Below are 19866 nucleotides of genomic sequence, written 5' to 3'. Positions count from 1 at the left end.
CAGTTCTAGACACAGCAGACCGTTGTTCTATCTGGAATCAATGCAGAGCTCCTGTGTTCCTCCTATTTAGGAACAGGGATGAGCTCGGGTGTGTTTGAGTTCCTACGTGCCCGATCCCACCAGGGAGTCGACACTACACTGCACTTATCACAGGCAGTGAGACATTTCCCGATCCGCAGCTTCACAGATCGGGAAATGTCTCACTGCCTTTGATTAGTGGAATGCAGTGTCGACTCCCTGGTGGGATCGGGCACGTACAAACTCGAACACGCCCAAGCTCATCTCTATTTAGGAACACCGGTCTCTGTATTGATTTCACAAGCCCATTCCCCACACAGTTAGAATGCACCCCCTAGGCTCACACTTAACCCTTTGATTGCTCCTGGGTTAACCCCTTCCCTGCCAGTGTCATTATTACAGTAACAGTGCATATTTTTAGCACTGATTACTGTAGTAATGTCACTAGTCCCCCCAAAAGTGTTAAAAATGTCAGTTAGGGGTCCGACCTGTCTGCCGCAATGTCGCAGTCCTGCTAAAAATCGCAGATCGCCGCCATTACTAGTAAATAAATAAATAAAAATTATATAAATCTTTCCCGTAGTTTTGTAGACGCGATACTTTTGCGCAAACCAATCAAAATACGCTTATTGCTATTTTTTTACCAAAAATATGTAGCAGAATACAAATTGGCCTAAAATTATGAAAAAAATTAGATTTTTCATTTTTTTATTGGGACTGTTATATGGCAAAAAGTGAAAAATATTGTTTTTTTTTTTCCAGAATTGTTTTTTTTTTATACCGCAAAAAAATAAAAATCGCACTGGTGATCAAACGCCACCAAAAGAAAGCTCTATTTGTGGGGGGGGGGACATACATTTTTTGGGGGTACAGTGTCGCACGACTGCGCAATTGTCAATTAAAGTAATGCAGTGCCGAATCGCATAAAATGGCCTGGTCATTGGGGGGAAAATCTTCTGGTCCAGAAGTGGTTAAGCACCCGTTCTGCTATGAGGCTCCATTCACACCTGGGCGATTTTGTTTCAGGCGTTTTTTTGTGCAGGCGTTTTTAGATTGACTAGAGACCAATGGAAAACGCCTGTAATCTGCCCAAAAAGAAGCTCATGTACTTTTTTGAGCGTTTTACTTCAGGCGTTAAAATGCTCAGATGTGAACAGGTAACATTTAAATGAATGGGGTTTTACTTGTTGGGCGTTTTGGGACGTTTTTTTTTAGCGTTTTTGGAGCTGAAAACGCCCAGATGTGAATGGAGCCTGAGAAGCCCCCCTGATCTCTCAGTCCCAGCACATAATAGAAGTGTATGCCCTGCTGAGCCTTCATAGTTCTGCTGGCACCTACCTGTCCCTTTGCTGCGATATGGCACTTTAAAAAACTTCACCACTCCATACAGGTTAACTATCGTTCCTTCCTTTATTTGGTCCAGCTTGGTATACACGTACTTCTGTGCAGAGCCCTAAAACACAAATAGTGCACCAATTATTATAGAGCGGCTACCACGTGATATGCTGTGTGCTGCCACTACCTTCCCGCTACCTACACTCATGATTGTACAGTCACAGCACAGCCTGCACACCGCTCTGCTCTTCCTGATCGCCTCCACCGCCTCTATAGTCACAGCAGAGGGGGCGGAGGTGACGTCAGACGGGCGGGCGGAGCCGTGCACTGTTTACGGAAGTGAACTGCAGAATGAGATAGGTGATGAGAACGGAGGGGTGGATTCTTCTCTGGCGCTGTGCTAAGCCATGTGAGAGGAGTGTTGTCACCCTGCTGGATGAGGAATACATTGCTATGCAACGTGTGCCCGATCGGGCGAGTGTACGAGGCAGGTGTAGGAGGTTGTGCAGGGTGCTAAAGGAAATAAGTCATGATTGAGGGAACATGCATGTCATACTCAATAGTATAGCTCCCAGCTGTCCCTGATTTCGAGGGACTGGGCCTAATTTTGATCAAAGTCCCTCTGTCCTTCCTTATTTGTTTCTCATTTTGATCTGATTTATATAGTTGGGTATAAAATGTGATATTTATTTTCCCATTGCTAAACCTTATTTCCAGTTTCTAAATAGCTGCATCTGTGAATACCAAAAGTCAATAGAAAGTAAAAAAAAAGAAAACCCACCAATCATTTTTTTTATAATTCTCCTTTAACCACTTCTGTACCAGAAGGATTTGCTCCCTTAACCACTTAAAGGGGAGTTCCAGCCTAAACACACGGTCCAGCGATGCGGCCGCCCGAAGCCTCGCTCTTCTCCCTCTCTGTCTGTGGCGCCGGCATCACTGGTGTAGGCACCCGGCTGTGACAGTTGTAGGCTTCACAGCCAGGTACACACTGCGCATGCGAAGATTGCAGGGAGGGAAGGGGAGAGGAGAACTTCCGCTCAGGGTGCCGCGACGCTCCGAGCGGAAGTGGGAGCGGGTACCTGTCAAAACTAGGTACCTGCCCCCCCAAAAATGACATGCCAAATGTGGCATGTCAGGGGGTTAGAACTGCCTAAAGCGGAAGTTCCACTTTTGGGTGGAACTCCGCTTTAAGCCCCGGAAAATTTTACCCCCTTCCTGACCAGGGCTTATTTTGCGATTCGGCACTGCATGAATTTAACGGACAATTGCACGGTCATGCGACGCTGTACCCAAATGAAATTGATGCCCTTTTTTTTCCCACAAACAGAGCTTTCTTTTGGTGGTATTTGATCACCTGTGCGATTTTTTGATCATGCGCTATAAACAAAAAAAGAGCGACGATTTTGCAAAAATAACAATATTTTTCACATTTTTTTATATGAAATTCCCCCCCCAAAAAAAGTAAAAATCTAAATTTTTTAACATTTTAGGCCAATTTGTTTTCTGCTACTAATGTTTGGTAAAAAAAATCGCAATAAGCGTATTTTGATTGGTTTGCGCAAAAGTTATTGCGTTTACTAACTAAGGGAAAGATTTTTGTCATTTTTATTGTTTTTTTTTTTAACGAGTAATGGCGGCGATCTGCGATTTTTTTTGCGGGATTGCGGCGGACAGATCGGACCCTTGACTGACATTTTTGACACTTTTGGGGGTACCAGTGACATTACTACAGTAATCACTGCTATACATATGCACTGTTACTGTAAAAATGACACTGGCAGGGAAAAGGTTAACTTTATTTGAGAAGGAAGGGTTAAGTGTGTTCCTAGGGGCGTGTTTCTTACTGTGATTGGATGTGGCTGTGTGTGTAACAGCAGAGATCAACGGTCCTACATAGCAGGATCGTATGATCTGTGCTGTTACACAGGGAAGAATGACAGGCAGCTTTGTTTAGATTAGCCACCTGCCTTTCTTACGCTGTAACGGACAATCGCGAAGTACCCGGCGGACATCGGGTCCGCCGGGCACACGCACGGGGGGGGGAGTTCCGTGACCGAGCGGGAGCGTGCCTCCGGCGGCGCGTGCTCGCTCCCTAGAGCCTCACAGGCTAGCAAGTGGTTAATGACCAGGCCATTTTTTGCGATTCAGCACTGCATTACTTTAACGGACAATTTCGCGGTCGTGCAATGCTGTACCTAAATAAAATTAATGTCCTTTTTTCTCCCACAAATAGAGCTTTCTTTTTGTGGTATTTGATCACCTGTGCAATTTTTTTTTTTTTTCGCTATAAACAAAAAGACAATATGAACATAAAAAGAGTGACAATTCTGAAAAAAAAAAAAAAACATTATTTTTCACATTCTGCTATATAACATTACCAAAAAAATTAAAAATCACATTTTTTTTAACATTTTAGGCCAATTTGTTTTCTGTTACATATTTTTGGTAAAAAAAGAAAAATCGCAATAAGCGTATTTTGATTGGTTTGCGCAGTTATCGTGTCTACTAACTACGGGAAAGAATTATGTCATTTTTATTGTTTTTTTTTTTACTAGTAATGGCGGCGATCTGTGATTTTTAGCAGGACTGCAACATTGCAGCGGACAGATCAGACCCCTAACTGACATTTTTGACACTTTTGGGGGGGGGACCAGTGGCATTACTGCAGTAATCAGTGCTAGAAATATGCACTGTTACTGTAATAATGACACTGGCAGGGAAGGGGTTGTTAACACAGTGAGTGATGAAGGGGTTAAAGGTAAGCCTAGGGGAGTGTTTCTAACTGTGGAGGGAGGGGCTTTTGAAATGATCACAGAGACCTCTGATCCTAAACAGAAGGATCACAGGCGCTCTGTGATCATTTCATAGAGAAGAACTGTCAGCTGTGTTTACAATAGCTGACCGTCCTCTCTCAGCGGGGAGCAACCGCAGGTGGCCAGGGGCAATCGGAGCTGCCGGCCCCGTGCATTGGAGTCCCCGCTGCCGAGTGGGGGAGGTAGCACGCCGCCAGTGGCGTGCGCTCACCCCCTAGCAGCAGGAGCACGACCAACGTAGGGCTACGTCGGATCGCGCAGGAGGGCCAGCCTGCCACAGTAAAACTGCGGCAGGCGGTCCTTAAGAGGTTAAAGGGTAACTCCACTTTCATGGGGAAAAATATCAGCAAATAAAGAAAAAACAATACAGCGTATACAGTTGCAACACAAATCATATTGTAATTGAATGTTATTAAAAATTACCTTTTCTTTTCAATCTGCAGCTATTGTAATTTTCTGAAAATGCAATGCAATATGGCTACCTGGAGCTGTTCTGTACACAGAATGTGTACTGACCACACCCCAGAAACATCATTTCCTGCCTGTGTGATTGGCTCACCGATTTTCCTAGGAGTCTGCCTAAGATACAAGTCAGATTTCAGGCAACAAAAATGTCATTTTTGGTGACATACTCCCAATAGGAACACGTCTAAAGGGATGCAGACTCAGCAGATTTCCTTATTAGAGCCCTGCAGCTGCACAGCTGATTGATAATTATGAAACCACTCCCTTTAGACCCACTCAGCACAGAGGAACAAACAATGATTTCTTCAGAATAACAAAAGGTAGGAATCTGCAATAAAGGTTGTTAAAATCCCTGCAATGTACAAAGATCACCCAGAGGGGAATGTTTTTTTCTCAACAAAAGTGGAGTTACGCTTTAAGTTGGTGTGGAAGGGTGTGTGTCGTATAACAAAAAATGACCCCTGCCCCCATCTATAACCAGCCTTCACAGTAAGGAGCACAGGGAAGGGCAAACGCATGAAAGACAAAAACAGAAAGAATTCCCAGTTCAACTCACCAACCAGTTTGCTTACCAACCAAATTAACCTGCTAAACAGTATGTGTTAAAACAGGGGTTTAGTTTGCACACATTTGCAAAAGCATGCGTAAGCTGCAAGGCCACTTCACGGCACCCTGTATCACTTGCAGTCCTAACCCCCCCGCACAGCTATTCACTGGGAAGCTCAATATGCTGCTTCTTCTCCTCCCTCAAATCTTAGGCCCCTTTCACACGGGCTTTCTGATCAGGTCCACCTGTCAGTTTTTAAGGCGGACCTGATCGGATGCTCCATTTACCCCTATGGGGCAGCAGATGTCAGCGGTGACATGTCCGCTGACACCCGCTGCTATCCGACCTGATTCTGTCTGTGAAATCCAGACGGATGGTAACCCTATTTTCGATCCGTCTGGAGGATCGGATCAGATGGGATTGGATGAAAACGGACAGGCGGTCTGTTTTCATTCCATCTTCCCATAGAGGAGAGCGGGGCTCTGACAGGTCCGTTTCAGCAAAGTGAGTGGAGATGGACCTGTCATCCGCCTGCTCAGAGGGGATCAGCAGATTGATCCCCGCTGAGCAAAGCAGAGTCCGCCGGGCAGAAAGCCCATGTGAAAGAACCCTTATGCAGCTGAGAACAGAGGGAATGTGATCACTTTTAAAAAAGGTATTTATAATTTTTTTTTTTATCTATGCAAAAATGTTTTTGCCTTTCATTTCAGGAGCATCTGGCTTTCTTTGCCTCTAAATGCCCCTGCATGTTAGCTTATGTGTCTGTGCACACATAGGTGTTTAGAGGCAGAGAAAACCCCCACTGCCCACACGTCCAGGAGCAGCAGCGTTTTGGTAGGAAAAATGCTTGACGTGTGTAAACGCACCTAAACATGTCTAAACACGCAATAATGCTATGCGTGTAGAAAGGAGGGGTAGGCAGGTGATGGATGATTTTCTTCCATGTTTCTCATTAACTTGTTGGGCGCCAAGTGTGGGTCACATAAGAGGACTACCCCCGGGTTGGGTTCTTCTAGTCTATGCTAGGCACCTGTAATAGTCACTTACCTTGCACATGGGGTCCCTTTATTTGAGCCATGCTCACAACCCAGTAGATGAAAAACATGAGCGAACTATATTAAACTCTTATGATGTATTATGCATTACGACGATCACTTGTACCTTTACTCTTTGCCCTTCTGTCAATGCCCTGGGACAAGGCTGAGGCCACCATTGGGGAATACCTGACCTTGAGATGGGCCTTCCCTCTCAGAGATGGACGTACACCATGTACACTTGCACAACAACTGTTCTCCAGTTAACCCTCGGGTCCTGGTGTCAATGTACACCTCTCATTGTAGCTTAGAATTAGTTACATAGTTAGTCTGGTTGAAAAAAGACACAAGTTCATCTAGTTCAACCAATAAAAGGGAAGAAAAAAAATTATACAATCCTATATACACAATCCTATACTCACAGTTGATCCAGAGGAAGGCAAAAAAAATTCCCAGCAAAGCATGATCCAATTTGCTCCAGCAAGGGAAAAATTCCTTCCTAATCCCCCAAGAGGCAATCTGATATTCCCTGGATCAACTTTACTTTAAATGTTAGTATCCAGTTATTTGATGTACATTTAGGAAAGAAACCAGGCCTTTTTTTAAAGCAATCTACTGAGCTGAACAGACCCAGCTCTTGAGGGAGTCTATTCCATATTTTCACAGTTCTTACTCTGATGAAACCTTTACGTATTGTGAGATTAAATCTCTTTTGCTTCACACGTAAAGAGTGTCCCCTTGTCCTCTTTGATGACCTTAAAGTGACTAACTCAACACTAAGTTTACTACAGTGCATTGCGAAAGTATTCGGCCCCCTTGAACTTTTCGACCTTTTGCCACAGGCTTCAAACATAAAGATATAAAACTGTCATTTCTTTTGAAGAATCAACAACAAGTGGGACACAATCATGAAGTGGAGCGAAATTTATTGGATATTTCAAACTTTTTAAACAAATAAAAAATTGAAAAATTGGGCATGCAAAATTATTCAGCCCCTTTACTTTCAGTGCAGCAAACTCTCTCCAGAAGTTCAGTGAGGATCACTGAATGATCTAATGTTGACCTAAATGACTAATGATGATAAATAGAATCCACCTGTGTGTAATCAAGTCTCCGTATAAATGCACCTGCACTGTGATAGTCTCAGAGGTCCGTTTAAACCGCAGAGAGCATCATGAAGAACAAGGAACACACCAGGCAGGTCCGAGATACTGTTGTGGAGAAGTTTAAAGCCGGATTTGGATACAAAAATGATTTCCCAAGCTTTAAACATCCCAAGGAGCACTGTGCAAGTGATAATATTGAAATGGAAGGAGTATCAGGCCACTGCAAATCTACGAAGACCTGACCGTCCCTCTAAACTTTCAGCTCATACAAGGAGAAGACTGATCAGAGATGCAGCCAAGAGGCCCATGATCACTCTGGATGAACTGCAGAGATCTACATCTGAGGTGGGAGACTCTGTCCATAGGACAACAATCAGTCGTATACTGGACAAATCTGGCCTTTATGGAAGAGTGGCAAGAAGAAAGCCATTTCTTAAAGATATCCATAAAAATTGTCGTTTAAAGTTTGCCACAAGCCACCTGGGAGACACATCAAATATGTGGAAGAAGGTGCTCTGGTCAGATGAAACCAAAATCGAACTTTTTGGCAACAATGCAAAACGTTATGTTTGGCGTAAAAGCAACACAGCTCATCACCCTGAACACATCAAACATGATGGTGGCAGCATCATGGTTTGGGCCTGCTTTTCTTCAGCAGGGACAGGGAAGATGGTTAAAATTGATGGGAAGATGGATGGAGCCAAATACAGGACCATTCTGGAAGAAAACCTGATGGAGTATGCAAAAGACCTGAGACTGGGACGGAGATTTGTCTTCCAACAAGACAATGATCCAAAACATAAAGCAAAATCTACAATGGAATGGTTCACAAATAAACATATCCAGGTGTTAGAATGGCTAAGTCAAAGTCCAGACCTGAATCCAATTGAGAATCTGTGGAAAGAAATGAAAACTGCAGTTCACAAACGCCACATCCAACCTCACTGAGCTCGAGCTGTTTTGCATGGAGGAATGGGCAAAAATTTCAGTCTCTCGATGTGCAAAACTGATAGAGACATACCCCAAGCGACTTCCAGCTGTAATCACAGCAAAAGGTGGCGCTACAAAGTATTAACTTAAGGGGGCTGAATAATTTGCACGCCCAATTTTTCAGTTTTTTATTAGTTAAAAAAGTTTGAAATATCCAATAAATTTCGTTCCACTTCATGATTGTGTCCAACTTGTTGTTGATTCTTCAAAAAAAAATTACAGTTTTATATCTTTATGTTTGAAGCCTGAAATGTGGCAAAAGGTTGAAAAGTTCAAGGGGGCCGAATACTTTTGCAATGCACTGTATATATTTATACATTTTAATAATATCGCCCCTTTATCTCCTCTTCTCAAGAGAGAATAAATTCAGTTCCTCTAATCTTTCCTCATAGCTGAGCTTCTCCTTACAGTTTTATCAATTTGATTGCCCTTCTCTGCACTTTTTCCAGTTCCCTGATATCTAAAACTGGTGTCCAAAACTGAACTGCATATTCCAGATGAGGTCTTATTAATGATTTGTACCGGGGTAACATGATATCTCTCTTTCTGGAGTCTATACCTTTATTATTACAAGAAATATCTTGCTCACTTTGGAAACTGCTGCTTGGAATTGCATGCCATTATTAAGCTTATGATCTATCAAAACACCCAGATCCTTCTCCACCATTGATTCCCTCAGTTGTACTCCCCCTAGTATGTATGCTGCATGCATATTCTTAGCCCCCCCAAGTGCATAGCTTTACATTGATTACATTAAAGTGGTTGTAAAGGTAAAGAACAATTACAGCCAGCGCCTCTGTTCTATTAATCTCTCTAAACTGTGTAATTGTTTTTTTTTAACAATGCCTGCAAATACCTTATCTCTGATCTTTTCTGGCCGGCCACGTGACCTCTGGCTGGTCTGTTCCTCCAATCTACGGGCTACAGAGGGAGGGGCCAAGTTCTTCCTCTGATTTCAGCTGGGGAGGTCATGTGACCGCTGGGGCTGGCCAGAAGAGATCAAAGATAACGTATTTTACAAAAACATATACACAGTGTAGGAGAGATTACTATAACAGAGGAGCTGGCTGTAATTGTTCTTTACTTTTACTACCAGCTACTAATAGCAGCAGGAGAGGGGATGAGAGGGGGAGAGGGACACACAGGAGCTGACAGGCAGGGAGGGAGAGAGGAGAGCAGTGGAATGATGGAGGCACTTAAAGCGTTTGTTACCCTAAAAAAAATAAATTGATCCTGTTGCCTTAACGCATGTTATACAGCACAGTGCTTGTGCTGTGCCATTTGGCCCCTTCTATCACCTAAAAAATCTGGCTGATTCTGCCAGTTTCTACCCTACCCTCTGTACACTGACCACAATGTATCATGGCTGCTGAGCCCTGACACTGTGATCAGCTACGTGCCTCTGTCCTCAGCCCTGCTCTCTGTTCTCCTGTGTCTCCCTCTCTCTCTCCTCCTCTCCTCCCGAGTGACTTTAGCAGGGGAATCTTGGCCCCCACCCCCTGCAGCTGTCAGACAGGGATAGGAGAGAACAAGCCAGTCACATGATCACCGAGCAGTACATTGAAATCGGGTATATACAGAATTTTTTAAAATAAAACACATAGCTTAGGAAACAGAGAATTATACAAAGTCCTGTAAGTGGCTTAACAACCACTTCAACCTGACCACGGTAATCAGGGATCAGCAGCCATGATAACCGTGGTCAGCATACAGAGGGGGACACAGGAACAGGCAGAATAAACCAGGTTTTTACAGCTTAGAAAGAAGCACTGTGCTGTTTAATATGCTGTAAGGGAACAGGAGCTCTCCTTTTTTTTTTTTTTTAAAGCCTCATTTGCCACATAGTTGCCCAATTAAACAGTGCATTGAGGGTGGCTTGTAAGTTGGAGACATCCTGTAAGGATATTATTCCACTGCATAGCTTGGTGTCATCTGCAAAGACTGAAATGGTACTTTTAATCCCAGACCCTATATAATTTATAAATGTATTAAAAAGTATGGTTCCCAACATTAAACCTTGGGGTACACCACTGAGAGCCCTAGACTATTCAGAGTATGAATCATTAACCGCTACTCTCTGGATTTTGTCTTTTAGCCAGTTTTCTATCCATTTACAAACTGATTTTTCCTAGCCTGTAGACTTACCTTAGACATTAGTCGTGTGTGGGGAACTGTGTCAATGCTTTTGCAAAATCCAAGTATACTACATCCACAGCCACTCTATTGTCTAAGGTCTTACCTCCTCATAAAAAGAAATCAGATTTGTCTGACAACTTCTGTCTTTCATGAATCAATGCTGTCTGTTGCTTAAATTGTTACTAAACCCACAACAATAAAATCAGTTTATGCAGTAAAGCATGCTTGTTATACTCATTGTGGAACCTAAGGGGTTAATCCTGTGCATTGTGTAAAAAGTCTGTTTGATCCTTTCTTCTCTGATCCTCCCCTTCTTTCATGGTCCCTAATCCATCTCCTGATAGTACAGCGCCTTGGGGGCACTCTGCATATAGTTAGCTTAAAGTATATTGTTAAAGAGTTTTTTTTTTTCTTTGAGAGTGTGGATGTGATTGTCATTGGGCCAATCAGCACTCTCCAGACAGAGCGTCAGGGTCATAGGTAAGTCAGAGGAGAATGAAAACTCCTCCTACAAGCTTTAATCAGACACTGATAAAAGTCACAAGACTGCTATATACTGCTGTAGCACCCTACAAGGTAGGTGCTAGGAAAAAGTATAGTGGGCCTTGGCTGCTTAACAGCAGGGTCATGATTTTCAGCTGGGCTGTCATGTCTCAAAGGTGTTGCTATTGAGACTGGGGAGTCTTCTCACTGGCTCCATGACAAGGGTTCTCATTGGGCAGTGGAGGAAACCCAATCAGTGGCACATTTAGGCTTGTTTCTACCCCAGAAAGGCAGATTCTGCCACACAGGATTCTGGGAGTGGGTATAAGATTGAGGGGAGCGCATGACGCAGCGTCTTTGGCGGGAAGCAGAGTCCCAGGAGGGAGAGTACGACTGTCTCTCCTCCTGTCAGAAGGATCAGGTGTCTTGGGCGGCTTGCCTGAGGATACAGGGAGAGCTGAGCTGCAGAGAGGATCCGGTGTGCCGAGGACCAGTGGAGTTGAGGGGGGGCCCAGTTTCAGGAAAGCATTCCAAGTTCGTAAGTACTGTAACTGCCCCTGGGGTCAACCTAGCTGAGAGGGGACCGCTCCGGTGAAGGTCCAAGGGATCCAGGAGCTAGCTAGAGGTAAAGGGGTGCCTAGTGAGAGGACCCTGAAGTGTCAGAGGGGTTGCCTAGTCAGAGAACCCTGAAGTGTCAGAGGCGTTGCCTATTGAGAGGACCCTGAAGTGTCAGAGGGGTGCCTAGTGAGAGGACCCTGAAAGTGCAAAGGGGGCGCCAGCGGTTGGGCCCTGAAGAGTTAATGTGTACAGCGTGCAGTGTACAGTGTTGAGAGTTGCAGCAGCACAAGTAGTTACAAGGAGCCAGTCAGTAAAAGGCTGAAGGGAGCTGTTCACAGGACGTTTGAGCTAAACAGAGTGTCAAGAGTCAAGTCCTTCTACAGTCCAGGATCTTTTAAGTTAACCAGTGGTGTTACAAGTCAAGTTCTAGCATAGTTCAGTAATAAAGCATTTTTAAGCGTTGGTCAGCACCCAGCTAGCGTCAAGACAGCGCTAACAGGCATTTTTCTACAGTGTCCCAGTTTTACCTAGTTGAGCCAGAGGTGTATCCCACTTATTCCCCTCTCCCATCCCCAATATAAAATAAACAAAACAAACCAAAGATGCCGGAATGGTCATTGTCTCAACTCTCACACTTGGGTACTCAGCTTAAATGGGCTGAAGGTGTCACCGGTAACAATGGCAGACCCACCTCAGGCCCAATGCCTGGAAAACCTGCTACAATGCTAATGAGAAAGGGTATTTAGCAGTTTATATTTACTAAAATAATTGCATTTCCATGTTCTGTGTACTGTGGGAGACCAGATATAGTGAATGCAGGGTCCTGGGTCTAGTAACACTTTAAAATATTTTTTTCCAGCAAGAACTCATCTATATGGTCTTCTATTAAACTCTCCAGTAATTTCCAAACTATAGAAGTTAAACTAGCAGTTATATCGTTACTTTGATCCCTTTTTATATCTAGTAATAACGTGTATAGGAAGAGCGCTAGCTACCCTGTATGGGTTCTTTCTATTACCTTGTGTTTAAATATAAACAAAAACATATCTCAATTAACCATAAATGATTAATACAAATAAATTAAATTCAATGCTTTATAATTCACATAAAGTCCATTATCTCAAATCTTCCTAATAGTGAAGTAAAGTTAGAATGTGCTAAAGTGCCAAGTGCTGTAAACTTAAATGCAGTGCAAAACGTGCTCCCCTCCTTTGTGCCCACTCACACACCAGCTGCTATGGATTCCCAATGACAGGAGTCATATGTGCTTGTGCAAACATCCTGGGTCTGCTGAGCTTTGTAGTCCTCCTTCATCATTCCTTAACCACTTCAGCTCTGGAAGGTTTTACCCCATTAATGACCAGGCAATTTTTTGCGATTCGGCACTGCCTTACTTTAACTAACAATTGTGTGGTCGTGCGCTGTTCTCAAATACAATTGATGTCCTTTTTTCCCACAAATAGAGCTTTCTTTGGTGTTATTTGATCACCTCTGCGGTTTTTAGATTTGTGCGGTATAAACAAAAGAAGAGTGACAAATTAAAAAAAAAAAAAACACAATATTTTTTTTGCTTTCTGCTATAAAACATTGCCAATAGAAAAATTGAAACAATCTAATTTCTCTGTCGCTCATTGACAGACGTAGTCCTCGTTGATTAATAACAACTCGGGTTATACTGCCCTCTACAGGAGTAGGACTAGACAGGAAAGAAAACGTTCTGGCCACACCCTAGGGGCAGTCCCAGAGGGTATATCCTCTCACTTCCTGCTACAGCAAATCAGTTTTTTTCTGTCTAGTTAGGAGTAAGGACCTAGATGCCTTGCTAGGATCTTTGGTCCTGGCAGGATTTTTTTCTTAGAAAGATTTTTTTTTTTTTTAGACAGCTTTTTTCTCCAGTGTTCCTGTGAGATCTTCAAGCAAGCAAGCTGTAACTGGGCGACGGGCTGGATGTTGAGATCCAGTGGTCACCCCAGTTCAGCGTGCAGGCCATAGCTCCACGCTGGGTCGGCCGCGACATAGTCCCACTGGACGGGGACTGACCCTGCGAGTTAAACGTCTCGCTTGAACGCCAATGACCAAGAGTCACGGCGTCCGTACTGGTCGACAGCTCCCCCACCCCAGTGGAGAGGGGTTCTGTCAGGAGTGGCACCCACCTGGTTCCGGTATGGTGAGTAGTATGTTCCCCCTTTCCCCCTGACGGGTTTGTGGTGAACGCGGGCCCCTCTCTGGAATGGTAGGATGGGTTTCCCCTCTATCCTATAACAGGTCACAGATCCCCCAATTTGAGTGTGATTTTTGTGAAGAGAAACCAGGAGGCTTGGTTTGGGAGCTGACTATCTAATGTCATTTTAAAACTGTAAAGGTGACTGAAGTCAGTGGCAGTACTAGAATGGGCATTACTAATGAAGCAAGAGGTATCTTACCTGTCAGAGGTGTTTACAGGGCGATGCCTATGCCTGAATCACTGCAGTCCAGATCGCCATTCCTCCAGCAAGGGCAGAGAGCTGCCTTCCGACGGCCCACAGACCGCATGCGGCCCGCCAGGGTCCGGTACCGCCGGCCAGGCTTATCACCATCAGGGTGAAGGTTGTGGGGCCGAGATACTCCCGCAGGCGAACATAGAATCCTGTACAGGCCGCCGCCATTGTCTGGCAGATCGCACGAGGCCGCCATATTGGCGTAGCCTCGTGTCTCCAGCATGGGGGCGGCCATGTTTGAGGTGACCAAACACCTCGTGGAGCCAGGGGGAGGCGCCGGAAGGCGTGTTAAGGGGCGGAGCCGCCTCCTTTACCCAGGAAAAAGGGCCAAAGACTTCCTGTCTGTAACAGGACAGCACTGAGCAAGCTGATAGAAAACTTCTGTGCATCAGGAATGAGCCTTGGGGTCTCTCTCTCTCTCTGTGGGGTCCAAAAAGGCAGGTAACACTGAGGGGCGCTGTTGCGCTGGGGGATTACAAAAAAAAAAAAAAAAGAAAAGAAAAGAAATGTTTTTTACTTTGTCATTTTTTTGTCGCTGGCAAATGTCTTGTATAATCATTGACTCTGCCGCATAGGTATCCCCACCTGATCCCCTCAAGGTGGCCGCAGGACCCTCCAGTACCCCACTTGTTTTTAATGCATTTTCGGCAGTTTTGGAGTCTTTGGTATCCCGGGTGGAGGTGGCCTGTCAGGGACGGGGGTCAAGAAGTGACCCCCGCCTACCCCTATGTTTTATCTGATACTTCAGATACGGATTCGGAGCTGGTCAATGCAGCTGCAGGTCCCTCTTATGGGGCTGTTGTCTCAGGTAATGTCTCCTCAGCAGTGAAGAGAACGTTTCTGCCTCCGCCATAACACAAGAGTGGTGGATGCACTAGTTGTGTCCGTCCGGGAAACCTTTAGTCTTGAGGTTACACCGGCAGAGGTAGCTGAGACTGAGATTCCTTTTTGGTACTTGTTAGCCTACCAAAAGGGCGAAGGATTTTCCTTTACCCAAATGGGGTCGTTTTGAAACGAACCCCTGTTATTTCCAAACGCATGGCTAGGCGCTATCCGTTTGAGGAATCCCTCTTTAAAGGAAGGTCATACGGTCAGGATACAGGATCGAGTTTCTATTACTTCCACCGGTGCGATTCTTCCCTTCTAACATTGAACGGTTTCAGGGGTTCTATTCGAACCTGTTCACAATGCCCAGGAAAGAGGGCAAGGTGCGTCCAATTTCTGGACTTGGGGAAAGATGGGGTCCATCCGAACAGTGGTGGCCTCCCTGCATCAGGGGGATTTCCTGGCGTCCATAGACATCTAGGATGCCTATCCTTATATCCCCATCACCGCAGGACATCAGCCTTTTCTTCGCTTTCCCAAAGATCATCCCTGGTTCCCACCAGGAGACTGAACTATCTGGGCCTAATGTTGGATACATCCTGGGCAAGAAAGTTTCTCCTTGCGGAGAAACTCCAGAAGGTTCAGTCAACGATTCGGATGTTGCTGTCCGTCAATTGGCTGGGACTGATGGTGGCCTTCTTAGAGGCAGTATCGTATACCCAGTCTCATACCCGAATTCTCCTGAAGGAGATTTTTTTCTAATGGAATCAGAATTCCGATTTCCTGGACAATCGGATCCGGTTGAGCGAGCGGACCAGGAAGTCTTCGATGCTCAACCAGGGGAAGTCATTCCTTCCGATAGCATCCAGGTTACCAATAGGGTATCGGAACTGAGAGCGATCAGATTTTGTCTGATTTACTGGACCGAGCAGCTCTAGAGCAGCCCGATTCGGATCCAATCGCACTATGCAACGGTCGTGACTTATGTCAAGAAAGGGTCACTTAGAGTGTCCTGGTGGCCATCGAAACGACTAGCATCTTTCATTTGATGGAACGGTTTGTTCCGGATCTCCCCGCAGTGTTCACTCCGTGGGTGGGAAATCGGCAGGCAGATTATTTCAGCCATCAGATTCTGGATCAAGGGGTATGGCCTCTTCATCCAGAGGTTTTTCACTAGCTGTCCCTTCATTGGGGCACCCCGGATGTGGATCTGTTGGCACCTTGGCTCAACAGGAAGGTGCGGAGGTTTGTAGCTCGCACCCGCGATCCTCTAGCGGACGCAGCAGAAACGCTGATCGCCCCATGGGGCAGTATCAGCTACGGCATGCCTTCCATCCTCTCAAGTTACTGCGGGAACTTCTTCGCAGGATAGAGGTGGAGGGAATTCCAGTTATTCTGGAAATTCCGGACTGACTTCGTCGAGCCTGGTACGCCGACTTGGTGAGGCTAGTCGCAGACGCTCCTTGGAGACTTCCTCTCAGGGAGGATTTGCGGTCTCAGGGACCGATCTTCCATCTTGTTTTACATCGCTGGCTTAATGGCCTGGCCATTGAGACCCAGGTACTGAAGGACAAGGGAGTGTCAGCTTCAGTTATTCCTACCTCTAGTTAAAGCAAGGAAAGCGACTTCCAGCACAGGGAAGTCTTATATTGCGTGGTGTGAATCTCTTGGATTTCCCCCACATACCTATTCGGTGACCCGAATCTTGGTCTGTCTGCAACAAGGGGTTGAGCAGAAACTGTCCTTGAGCACATCAAGGGTCAGGGCTCAGCGTTAGCAATCTTCTTTCAGAAACTTTTGGCTAATCATTCCTTGGTGCGGAATTTCATCCAGGGGGTGCGACATCTGGCTCCGCCAGTGCATGCACCCTTACCGCCTGGGATCTTAATTTAGTGTGGCTTCAGAAACTTCTCTTTGAAGATATTAGGGAGATTCCCTTGCTTACATTATCCCAGAAGGTGGCCTTCTTGTTGGCCATTACTTCTGCACGCAGGGTGTCAGAACTGGCCGCATTATCTTGTCGTTCCCCATATCTGGTGGTTCATAGGGATAAGGTGGTTCTTCTTCCGAATCCATCCTTCCTTCCTAAAGTGGTTTTCAGAGTTTTCATCTGAATAAAAATATTGTGTTACCTTCCCCGTGTCCTAAGACTAGCCATCCTTGGGATTACTCTCCTTGGATGGGGTTCAGACAATCAGGGTACACTTGACTACTACGAACTTGTTTCGTAAGACGAACTCACTTTTTGTGAGCATGGATAGCGCTAGAAGGGGGTTGCCTGTGTCTGCCGCGACCATATCTAGATGGACCAGTCAGACGGTGGTACAGGCTTATTCTATTAAGGGTCGAAATCCTCCGTTCCCTGTTAAGGCGCACTCTACTCGGGCGCCTAGTGTTTCCTGGGTCTTCCTCCATCAGGCGTCAGCGATCCAGGTTTTCAAGGCGATGACTTGATCGTCGGTTCATACCTTTACATCATTTTATAAAGTTGATGTGATGGCATCGTCAAATGCCTCTTTTGGCCGCAAGGTTCTGCAGGCCGCAATCTGAGGAGACTGTTGGTCTATCTCAAGGGTTTGTTGGGTTTTTCACTTAGGACTCATCTTTTTGCTCGATGAGTCCTTGATGCTTCTGGTTGGCTCCGGTTGGGCCTTCTGGATTTTGATTTCTGTTAGCCCACCCCTCATTTGTGGTACTGCTTTGGGACGTCCCGAGTTGTTATTAATCAACGAGGACTACGTCTGTCAATGAGCGACAGAGAAAAATGGATTTTTGTAAAATCTTACCGTAAAATCCTTTTCTCTTAAGCTCATTGACAGACGTAGTACCCGCCCCTCTGTTTTTGAGTTGGGTTGGGTTAAATTCTCTAAACACTGCTTTGTGACATAACTGATTTGCTGTAGCAGGAAGTGAGAGGATATACCCTCTGGGACTGCCCCTAGGGTGTGGCTAGAACGTGTTCTTTCCTGTCTAGTCCTACTCCTGTAGAGGGCAGTATAACCCGAGTTGTTATTAATCAACGAGGACTACGTCTGTCAATGAGCTTAAGAGAAAAGGGTTTTACGGTAAGATTTTACAAAAATCCATTTTTATTTTATCAGTTTAGGCCAATTTGTATTCTGCTACATATTTTTGGTTAAAAAAATCCCGAAAAGCCTATTTTAATTGGTTTGCGCAAAAGTTATCGCGTTTACAAACTATGGGATAGATTTTTGGACTTTTTATTTATTTTTTTGTTTTTATTAGTAATGGCCCTGATCAGCAATTTTTAGCGGGACGGCGAACAAAATCTGACCCTAAGTGACACTTTTTGGGGACCAGTGACATTAATACAGTATTCAGTGCTAAATAATATGCACTGTTACTGTATAAATGACAGTAGCAGGGAAGGGGTTAATACTGGGGTGATCAAGGGGTTAAATGTAAGCCTAAATGTGCTTGTTAACTGTGGTGGGGGGGGCCTCTGTGACAGACACACAGAGATCGGCGTTTAAGCTTAGCTGGAACACATCTTCTCAATGTGCCTGTGTGACAGGAGAGGTGTCTGCTTTGTTTTCATAGGAGATTGTGGGAGGTCGGCGGTGATCGAGCCCGGTCCTCCCCCGGTCTGGCTTCACTGTGTCTAACCACATCGGCAGCGTACTGCTGAGACCGTGTGCACATTATCACGAAGATCTACGTGATTATGCGCAGCCGAGCCGCCCTGCCGCAGTAAATCTGGTCGGCAAGTGGTCAATTATTGAGCAATGGGATGCTCATACATGTAGAGAAAGATCCACATAGCGTAATTCTGTTTTAATATAAAATCAAATAATTGAAAACATATCCACTCACATGGTATAGGAAAAAATAAGCATAAACCGGAACTGGGAGTTCACAACAACCTGCGTCTCACCGGCCGGAAATGATGTCATCGCCCGCAGTCACCTGATGCGTTTCGCTCCTCCCATAGGGCTTTATCAAAGGATACCCTTGGGTGATCTGTTGTGTGTATTTATAGCGTGATACTCCTCTCTCCACACCTAATGCAGACCCAGTTGCGCAGTCATGTAGGAACTGTTCCCACAAAGCTGGAAGCATGAAATTTTCCAAAATATCTTGGTGTGCTGACACCATAAGAGTTCTCTTTACTGGAACTAATGGGCCAAGCCCAACCCCTGAAAATCAACCCATCACCATAATCCCCCCTCCACCAAATGATTTGAACCAGTGCACAAAGCAAGGTCCATAAAGACATTGATGAACAAGTTTGGGGTGGAGGAACTTGAATGGCCTGCACAGAGTCCTGACCTCAACCCAATAGAACACCTTTGGGATGTTGCGGAGACTGTGAGCCAGGCCTTCTCGCCCAACATCAGTGCCTGACTTCACAAATGCTCTTCTGTAAGAATGGTCAAACATTCCCATAGACACACTCCTAAACCTTGAGGACAGCCTTCACAGAAGAGTTGAAGCTGTTATAGCTGCAAAGGGTGGGCCCACTTAATATTGAACAGAATAAGACTGGGATTCCATTAAAGTTCAAGTAGGTGTAAAGGCAGGCATCCCAATACTTTTGGTAATATAGTATATGTAAGGGTTTACAGCCACTCTAAGTAAACTCGCGCTGTACAAAAAACACATGAAAAATGAACAAAGCCTGTTCCCGGAGGCTCCCAAAAGTTCTTGTGCACCTGAATTTGTGATTGCATTTATTCTAGGCTGGTCGTTTAGATTGAACCAGAATGTGTCAGTTTGGAGGACGAACGTGTGCTCCAAATAATAAATAATAAAACATTTATTGAGAAATGTACATAGGCTACCATTACTGATCCAATAAAATGCTAGTTTGACTTTCTCTAGTTCCTGTACTTTGAGTCAATGACCCATTATAAACACGTAGAAATGAAAGTTACAATTCCTGATCATGTTTTAGCTCTGTGTCTCAGAAACAGCAGGATACAGAAGAACTGTATAACAACCAGGCCACCTCCATTTTCAGAAGTAGTGGTCAGCAATGGCAGCTTATTTATTTCTCACAGAGCAGGTTTCTAAGAACGGATATGTTTCAAAGCCACTCTGGGCTATATACAATAA

General features: G+C 45.0%; 1 protein-coding gene across 1 annotated transcript in view; it reads right to left on the bottom strand.

Annotated features, from left to right (window-relative positions):
* Positions 1 to 1607, bottom strand: part of POT1 (protection of telomeres 1) — a 161934-nt gene extending 160327 nt beyond the window's left edge. Inside the window, exons 1-2 of the mRNA XM_082257094.1 lie at positions 1556 to 1607; positions 1357 to 1471 (exon numbers count right to left, since the gene is read on the bottom strand). Coding sequence (XP_082113220.1) covers positions 1357 to 1471; positions 1556 to 1561 — 121 coding nt within the window. The 5' untranslated portion in view covers positions 1562 to 1607. The remainder of the gene's footprint in view (positions 1 to 1356; positions 1472 to 1555) is intronic.
* Positions 1608 to 19866: the final 18259 nt, after the last annotated feature.

The sequence above is a fragment of the Pelophylax lessonae genome (genome assembly GCF_965119305.1).
Source record: "Pelophylax lessonae genome assembly, chromosome: 4".
In the NCBI taxonomy this organism is placed as follows: Eukaryota; Metazoa; Chordata; class Amphibia; order Anura; family Ranidae; genus Pelophylax; species Pelophylax lessonae.
Note: the sequence above shows the minus strand (reverse complement) of the source record. Positions and strands in the feature narration are given on the sequence as shown.